Source organism: Monoraphidium neglectum (genome assembly GCF_000611645.1).
Source record: "Monoraphidium neglectum strain SAG 48.87 unplaced genomic scaffold scaffold00253, whole genome shotgun sequence".
Classification (NCBI taxonomy): Eukaryota; Viridiplantae; Chlorophyta; class Chlorophyceae; order Sphaeropleales; family Selenastraceae; genus Monoraphidium; species Monoraphidium neglectum.
Window position 1 is genome coordinate 13,023 of NW_014013375.1, and position 8,245 is coordinate 21,267.

An 8,245-nucleotide genomic window follows, 5' to 3' on the forward strand; every position below is an offset into this window, starting at 1 on the left:
GCATGGACCGCCAGCGCGCGTGCGGCCGCGGGTGGCGAGGCCTGCGGCGGCCCGCCTGCCGCTCGGCGCGGCAAGGACCCTGGTGCCGCTGAATCTGCTGCTGGCTCCTGCGGCGCCGGGGCGGCCGGCGCGGCAGATGCCGCATCTACGCGAACCCCATCATCGTCTGCGCCGCAGCCGGCCGGCGCGCGCAGCGGCAGCAGCGCCGCCAGCCGCTCCCAGAACAGCGCCATCACCTCCTCGCCCGGCCGCGGCGCGCCCAGCGACACGACGCCGTGCAGCACGCCGGCCAGCTCCCGGCCCGTGGCGGTGCTCAGCAGGCGGCCGCCGGTGAGTGCGGCGTACGCGGCAGACCACCACGGGTCACCAGGTCGCCACCTCAGCACCCGCATGGTCCAGAGGATCTGAGAGACGTCAGCAGCGTTCGCGTTCGCGTTTGCGTACGCGTCGCCGTCGCCATCGGCGCAGCTGCTGGTGATGCCGCCGCCGCCCTGCCGTTGCGCCGGGCGCACCAGCTGCGAGTAGCTGGTCGCCTCGACGGCCCACATCCACGCGTCTGGCGGCCGCGCTGGCTGCAGCATGGCCGCGACTGCCGCCGCGGCCTGCGAGAGCTGCCGCGGCGTCAGGCGCTCTCTCTGCTCGTAAACGAGCGTCAGGGCGGCGCGCGCCTGGCGCGAGGTCGGCCGCAGCCGCACCCGCGCGAGCGCCTGCATCGACACCGCCAGCGCGTGGCCGTCCGGCGGCGCGCGGCGCAGCATGCACAGCACGCCGTCCGCGAGTGCCGCCAGGTCACGCGGCTGTAGCGGGCGCCGCCAGCGGCGCAGCGCCCACAGCAGGTTGGACGCCTCCTGGGGCCCCATGGCAGGCAGCTGCACCAGCGCTGACGCGACGAGCGCATCGATCCAGTCGCTGGGCGGGACGTACCCCAGCCGCGCGAGCGCCCAGCAGCAGATGCTGAGCTCGTCGGGCCGGAATGCCATCGGCCGCCCCTGCCGGCGCTGCTGCTGGCGGTGATTCTGGCGCTGCTGATGCTGCCGCTCGTGGCCTTGCCACTGCTGCTGCTGCTGCTGCTGCTGCCGCTGCTGCTGCTCGTGCTGCCGCTCGTGGCCTTGCCACTGCTGCTGCTCCTGCTGCTGCTGCTCCTGCTGCTGCTGCTGCTCCTGCTGCTGCTGCTGCTGCTGCTGCTGCTCCTGCTGCTGCTGCTGCTCACAGCTGTCGCTCCCCCGAACGCTTTCGCTCCGGCCGCTGCTGCCGCCCGCGGCCCCGCCTGTCACGGTGTCGTACACAAAGTACTGCTCCATCGCCAGCGCCGCGTCCCGCAGCCAGTCCGGCGGCGGCCGCGCGCCCAGAACGGCCAGCGCCCACAGCGTGTTGGCCAGGTCGCGCGGCGAGAACGCGTGCAGCCTGTCCCCCGACTCCGCAAGGAAGCTGCCCAGCCACCCGAAGCGCGGCAGGTAGCGGAGCGCCCCGAGCGCCCACATCAGCTGCGAGAGGGGGCCGGGGTGGAAGGCGACGAGGCGCGCCTCCGCTGCGGAGAGGTATGCCTCCATCCACTCTGGCGGCGGGCGGTGGCCAAGCCGCGCGAGGCCCCACAACACCGCCGAGAACTGCTGCGCCCTGAAGCCGCCGGCCCGCAGCAGCGCGAGCCGCGCCAGCCGCGACAGGTGGCCGTGGAGCGAGCGCCACCCAGGCGACGGCGACGCGCCGGGCGACGCGGCGCCTGCGGCGGGCGCGTCGTGGTGTCCGGGAGCGGCGCCCTGCTGCTGCGCGGACCGCACAGTCTGCACCACCAGCGCGCTGATTAACATAGGGTCCAGCCGCGCGGTCTCATCAAGCAGCAGCCGGCTGCAGTCCTGCCATGTCTCGCACGCCTGGATGGCGCCAAAAATGCGCGGGTCGGGCAGCGCGCCCCCTGCGCCGCGGCTGCTACTGTTTAGTTGCGCCGGCGGCGATGGCACCGATCGCGGCGCGGCGAGGGCATCCTCGCGGGCGCCTGTATCGAGCCGCGCAGCGCGGCGTGCCGCACGAGTGTGAACGCATCTGTCCCAGCCGCCGATGTCGCGGTGAGGTGCTGTAGGCACGCCAGCGCTGAGCGTGGCCGAGGACGGTACCCATTGCTGCCACCTTGGTATGCGAGGTGCCTGCATATAAAAGGGCACGCGTGACACCGTTGCAAAAGGCCGACCTCTAGGTTGTCGTGGCCCCACTATGCTGCCACGCATTTGTCGGCTAGAGTTTCCATCACCTGTATCATACGTAAGTCGTTGAGGCCAACTGGGATCAGATCATCGTTCAAGATCAATCAACCCGAGCACTGCGCTGCATATGCAGTCAAGCAGCAATACTATGGTAAGTGTGCTACAGTATTGTACATTCATCAACATCATCAGCCAGAAGGAACTGTGGCAATGGCTGTGTGAAGCACTTTGTCATCGCCGGAGGGCAGTGCGGCACTTTGGTGATGTTGACTGCCGGCGCTTGTGCCAAGCAGTAGGTCAGATGAAATCAGCCACACCTTCTAAAAAGGGCACAGCGCAGCAGAAAGGCACTGCGCTCCCAGCGTGCATCGCCGGTCTGGCAGCATCTCGACACGTGCTGCTGGCTGGCTTCCCCTGAAAATGTAGCACTTATCTTGTCAAGGCGCCTGTACGATCAGATAACAGGCCCTTGACGCTGTGTGTATGATAACAGGACAAATTTTCAGCAAACGCCAACATACCATTCAAGAATTTTGTTGAAACCTGGTTCGATCGCCACAATTTCCAGCGGCACACAGCGTCATGGCGCCCAGCCGGTGGCGGTCACATGTACTCACTCAGGGATGGCTGGTGGATCAACTTGGGACCTCAATCATTTTGACTCATCAAACCTCTGCCTGCAGGTCCACGCCATCCGGCACAAACCCAAACGACGTGTACACGCTCAGCGCGCTCTCGCCGCCGCCCCCATCCCCGCTGCGCCCTCCGCCCGAGATGGAGCCGTAGGTGATGCAGAGCTCCTCCCCCGCCTCCAGCCCCTGCACCTCGCCATCCACCTCGGGCGTCACGCACACCAGGACCCCTAGGCCATCGTCGCCGCTGCTGCTGCCGCCGCCCGATGACTCTGGGGCGACCCCTGAGACCCTACTGCCGGACTCATTGTTATCTCCAAGCACCAGCGGCCACGGCTTGCCGGCGCCATGCCTGTGATTGCAGCTGTCAATCAGCGGCGCCAGCGCGACGTCGTCGCCGCCGCCAAAGGCGCGGCTGACGACGTGCCCCATCCCCCAGGCCACCCCCGCCGCGTCCACGCCCAGCGCGTCCCCGTACGCCGCCGCGAGCGCCGCCGCGCGCGCGCGCGCCGCGGCGCCGGCCTGCTGCACGCTCGCCTCCCAGCCGCGCAGGGCGCCGGAGCTGAGCCCGCGGGCCGCCGCGAGCGCCCCCAGGTCTTCCGCGAGCCGCTCCTCCTCCAACATCCATGCACAGGGCGGCGTGTCAGGTAGGCTTTGGATGTAGGGCCACCAGTCCGAGCTCTGCCCCTTGGAACGCTCATGCGCGAGCAGCAGTGCCAGGCGCGACAGGCCGTCAACCTCGGAGACGGGCGGCGGCGAAGCGGGGCCCCCGGCCGCCGCCGCCGCCGCGGCGAGGAGCCACGCGAGCGGCCCGCCAGCGCCGCTGTTGGCCGCAAGCCCTTGCTGCTGCTGCTGCTGCGGCCGTCGGGTCGCATGCTCGTCAATGCGGCGCTGCAGGATGTCGGTTGCAGCTTCGGCGGTCATGTAGAGGGCCTCGGGTACGCGTATGGGTGGGTTGGCGGCGGCCTCCTGCCGGTTGTTGAGCGGGGTGCGATTTCAACGCAGGGCTGGGGGTTCTGCAAACCACGCTCGGGATGTTGCGAAGCTCGTGCAGAGATTGTGTTGTTTGCAAACCCCATGCAGGATTCGGGGCTGTGTTTGCAGCGCAGGCATTGTTCAGATGTGTTTGGTGCTACTAGATTGTAAGAGTGTAGCTCACGTCGGCGGTGATTGGGCGCGTGGCAACGACGCCGCGGGAGCCTGAGGGCGCAGCTGCTGTGATGACGAGGCGTTTATCCATATGGCCGCCATTGCACTGCGTACGGTTGGTCGAAGATTCTATCAAGGGCGGTCGGGCGCACAGAAGTGATGTTGAACGGACGGACGGCCACACTGCCGCGACCCATGCGCCGTCATGCCACCTGTAAGAGCAGTGCGAATATGCTGGCGCGCACCTCAACCCAGGAGCGAAGCTGCTCGCCAAGTGGGCAGATAGGCCAGCGGTCCTGCAGGGCCACAGCGGCTTTGCCGCTCTCAGCCAGGCGCGCCGACACCGCGCGGCGTTCGACTGGGCGCGGCCCTGCCCTGGCAATGCGTCTGTGCGAGCAGCACTGGCGCGCTGACAAGTGATTGATTCTCATGGTTACGAGCATCCGAAGAGCACTGGACGCGTGTCGAGCTGCTCAGGGGCAAGTCTTCGTCCGACCAGCGGCCCATAGGCCCCTTTCGGGACCCCAGAATGCGTCGTTAAGGTTAAGAAACAACCGAAACTGAATCGAAACCCTCTCAATCTTTCAAGATCCCGGAGGAGGCACTCGGGTTACAATTCGGTTGTTTTGGAACTTGAGGGGGCTGCTATAACATGCATGTGACAGACTGTGAGCAGATTTTTAGTAATGCAAATCAGATAACGCATGCATACGACCTTACCACGATCTACAAGCTTTGTTTTGTCCATAAGCACCAGCGGTTCGACAATCTCTGACATCATTTCGGTTATCTGTGACTTCATTGTTGCTGCGACAGAGGCGGAGCACCCGAACCGCGAGTGTGCGCAAGGCTGCTGCAGGCGTGCGCACCCCTCACAGCCACTACACACACTGCAGAAAGGCAGCACAAGAGCAAACCCAGGCCGTATCACGAGGATCAGACAAGGTCTCTGACGCTCATGTCGAGGCCGCTGGGCCTACGCCTCGCAGCAGCACTGCTCCGCGCGGCACGAGGGCTAGGGGACGGACAGCTTAGCCTGCGCGTGGCACCGAGCGGCAGCTGGGGCACCTTCACAGAGGATGCCTCGTCAGGCGTGGGTGAGAAATCGCTTGGGAGCGTGGGAGGTTTCAGGCTCAGAGGGCTCGTGTGTTGGAGGCAGCACAGCACTGTGGGGTGCGCACACATGAGCCCGCTTTCGAACGCACGTGCCCTGCTCGCGCAACGCACACACACACAAAGAGACACACACATGCACATGCGCACACGCATGCACGCACGTACGTGTGCACACACTGTGGCACCAGAACGTGCACGAACCAACTATGCAAGCCCAACACTCCCCCACAGGCTATCAACTGGAGTGCCTCGACGCAGCTGTGCCCGGCCTGGAGGAGGTTCCCAGCAGCTTCCCCCTGGACAGGCCCGCCCTGGCTCGTCTCATAAAGGCAAACTTCAGGGCCCACAGGGACACGGCCGCACAGCTCAGCGACGGGTACACTGCACTGGACCAGGTGGGCAGGGGAGGGCGCCGGGGGGGTGGAGTAGGCTCAGCCGCTGCAGCTTGCATCGTCGCTGCGGTGGACTCAATGGGAGGGCGGAGCCGAACTGTGCGCAAGCGGCTGCGCCCTGCTGCTGCACTGGGGCCGTGGCGGGGGGGTGTAGCCGTGCTACTGCTGCAAAAAGAGGCCTGCAGGGTCGCGGGGGCGGCGGAGAGGGGTATGAGGGTGTGGTGGGGCACACGCAAGGCTGCTGCTGCATTCGTGCGCAACCTGCCGACTGCAATATTCCACGCCTCTCACCCGGACCCCAGGGCTTTGCCGCGCTGCGCGCCATACCTGAGCAGCTCTACCTGGAGCAGTGCAGCAGCAGCAGTAACGCGGAGGGCGTGATTGTGGGTGCAACGCGAGGGGGGGGGGGGCGCTGGGTGGGATGGGCCGGCCGCGAGGCGGGTGCTCGCTGCGGATGCGTTCACCTACGCTTGATGTGGACACGGCGTGGGCTTGCAGCTGCAGCGGCGCGGCTTCCGCGCTCTTTCCTGTCGTTCTGTGTGGCTACAGCACCGGCGCTGCCCCTCAACAAGCACCTCATTTATTGCCGGGGCGCGCCAGGTCGACGTGACCTCAAAGTGGATGGGCACCACCGAGGAGCCGCCCACGGGGGAGGCGAAGCACGCCTTCTCATACAGGTCGGCCCCGGCGCGGCGCAGCGGCCCCTGCCCTCGATCCCAAGTCTGGGGCCCACTTGTTCGGGGAGTTGTGATCCATCGCATCGCTGTCCTTACTGCTCAGATCACGCCGATGCACGGTGCCTCGCCCGCTTGATCAGCCAGCACCGCTCGCCGCGGCCTCGCCCGTTGCTGCAGACACCCCTTGCGCCACACCCCGCTGCCACTCTTCTCTGGACAGGGTGCGCGTCACCAACGCGCGCAGCAGCCCCATCCAGGTGCTGGGCCGCAGCTGGGAGATATTCGACGCCAACTCAGCGCTGGGTGAGACCAATTGAACAATGCCGATAGAGTCAGGGGTTGGGCGTTCGCATACATCTGCGCAACCTCTTACCAGCATGTGTGTGCGCATGTGTGCGTGCGCGCGTGGATGTGCATGTGTACGTCAAAGGAGCGTGTCACCTGACACTGCGAGGCGCACCTCGGCCTGGTCGCATGAGCCCATGGCAGCTGCCCGATCTGCAGCAGTCTTCGGCGCCCATGCCGTTTGCCACGCGGGATTGCTTGCCCTGCTCATCAAAGGTCGCCCTGCGACCCATGGATCGCCCCGCCCTCCACCCCACCTCCCCCCCAAAAAAAAACCACTGCCGCCCACTGACCGCGTGCGCAGTCGGCCACATCCCCCTGAGCCCGGAGAATGCGATTGTGGGTCAGCAGCCGGTCATCCCCCCGGGCCGAACGTTTGAGTACGTCTCAGGGTCGGTGCTGTCGACGCCGTCCGGCACCATGCGCGGCCGCCTGGCCGTGGCGGAGCTCCGGGGGCTGCAGCAGTGGCGGCGCGGGGAGGACTGGTGGGCTGGCAGGGGGGCGGGAGGGTGGGGGGAGGGCTTGATATTTGGCGATGCAGGGAAATGGGCCCGCAGGCTGGCACGTGTTGCGGCTTGCGGGGCATACGCACGGGCGCCGTGTGTGGTGCTTGCGGGAGCTTGTAGTGATGGATGTAGAGCCTGCATGAGGGGCGCGTTCTTGGCTGCCGGCTGCTCCACTGCCACACGCCATGCTTGCGCCCCCTCCCTCCCCAGGTTCAAGGTGCCCATCGCGCCCTTCATGCTCGTGCGGCCGCAGAGCAGCGGCGGCGGTTAGGCGGCGCGACCGCTTCGAGCGTGGCTGGGTATTTCTAAGCTCAGTCTGGCACAGGAAAATTGGCCTTGGATGGACAGGGCCTATTGTGCAAATGGCACCCACTGCCACTTTGAACACTGCCACTTTGATCTTTTGATTGCGGTTGCCTTTTCGTGCGATCATCCAGTTGATTGCAGGTGTGTTGTGCAGATTTAGAGTTGTGCAGTGTGGTGCATGCAGCTGTGAGGTGTGTAACGCAAACGGCTCAATTGCAGACACAACAAGCTGCATCACGAACCCAACAATAGCCTGCCCTCAAACACTGACTGTGAGTGCACGAAGCCATTCAGTCCCAGTTCACGAACCAGCCTCTCTCCATCGCCGCCGGCCCCTCCTCCACGCCCTCCGGCGGCCGCATCTTCAAAACAGCCCCCTGGGGGCACGGCCCCAGCCCCTCGGCCCCCGGCCCCCACACCAACCGCGCCAGCACCTCGGCGCCCCGCGTCGCCATGCCCGGCCCGGGGCGCGAGAAGAGCCCGTGGTCTGCTATATACACCTCTCGCGCCGCGACGGCCGGCATGCCCCACCAGCCCGGCCGCGTCGAAAGTGCCAGGGCCTCCCCGAGCGCGTTGCCCGGGCTGCGGGAGCAGGGGCTGAGGACGAGCAGGTCAGGCGCGAACCGGATGACGTCAGACCACGTCACCCTCAGGGGCGGGTCGCCCGGCAGCTGGCCGGACGCGTCCTCGGCGCGGCAGACGGTGGCGATGAGGTCCGGGATCCACTGGCCGCCGAGGACAAAGGGGTCGAGCCCGCACAGCAGCAGCACGCGCGGGCGCCGCTGCCAAGGGCGGCCACGCCGCGAGGCGCCGCCGCTGCCGCCTGCGCTTTCCGCTGCGGCGGTTCTCTTGTCAGCTGCCAGCGCAGCCTCAGCGGCGCTCGCGACGGCCGCCTGGCGCCGCCGCAGGTCCGCCACGAGCGCC

At 66.8% G+C, this 8,245-nt stretch overlaps 4 protein-coding genes across 4 annotated transcripts in view; 1 reads left to right on the top strand and 3 right to left on the bottom strand.

Moving 5' to 3' along the window:
* The window catches only part of MNEG_2284 (glutathione peroxidase), a gene marked incomplete at both ends in the record, with an annotated part of 6,469 nt that extends 4,661 nt beyond the window's left edge, over positions 1-1,808 (bottom strand). The window contains one exon of the mRNA XM_014049238.1: positions 156-1,808. Within this exon, the coding sequence (XP_013904692.1) occupies positions 156-1,808 (1,653 nt within the window). The remainder of the gene's footprint in view (positions 1-155) is intronic.
* A 1,055-nt stretch (positions 1,809-2,863) lies between these two features.
* MNEG_2285 (hypothetical protein) lies at positions 2,864-3,754 on the bottom strand (the record flags this gene model as incomplete). Its single annotated transcript, XM_014049239.1, has 1 exon — positions 2,864-3,754. The coding sequence occupies one exon, from the start codon at positions 3,752-3,754 to the stop codon at positions 2,864-2,866; it is 891 nt and encodes a 296-aa protein (XP_013904693.1).
* A 1,547-nt stretch (positions 3,755-5,301) lies between these two features.
* MNEG_2286 (Protein apaG) lies at positions 5,302-7,286 on the top strand (the record flags this gene model as incomplete). The annotated part of the gene is made up of 6 exons (XM_014049240.1): positions 5,302-5,490; positions 5,790-5,870; positions 6,088-6,164; positions 6,385-6,467; positions 6,814-6,994; positions 7,226-7,286. The coding sequence occupies 6 exons, from the start codon at positions 5,302-5,304 to the stop codon at positions 7,284-7,286; spliced, it is 672 nt and encodes a 223-aa protein (XP_013904694.1).
* Positions 7,287-7,611: 325 nt separating this feature from the next.
* MNEG_2287 (cobyrinic acid a,c-diamide synthase) overlaps positions 7,612-8,245 on the bottom strand; it is a gene marked incomplete at both ends in the record, with an annotated part of 4,976 nt that continues 4,342 nt past the window's right edge. The window contains one exon of the mRNA XM_014049241.1: positions 7,612-8,103. Coding sequence (XP_013904695.1) covers positions 7,612-8,103 — 492 coding nt within the window. The remainder of the gene's footprint in view (positions 8,104-8,245) is intronic.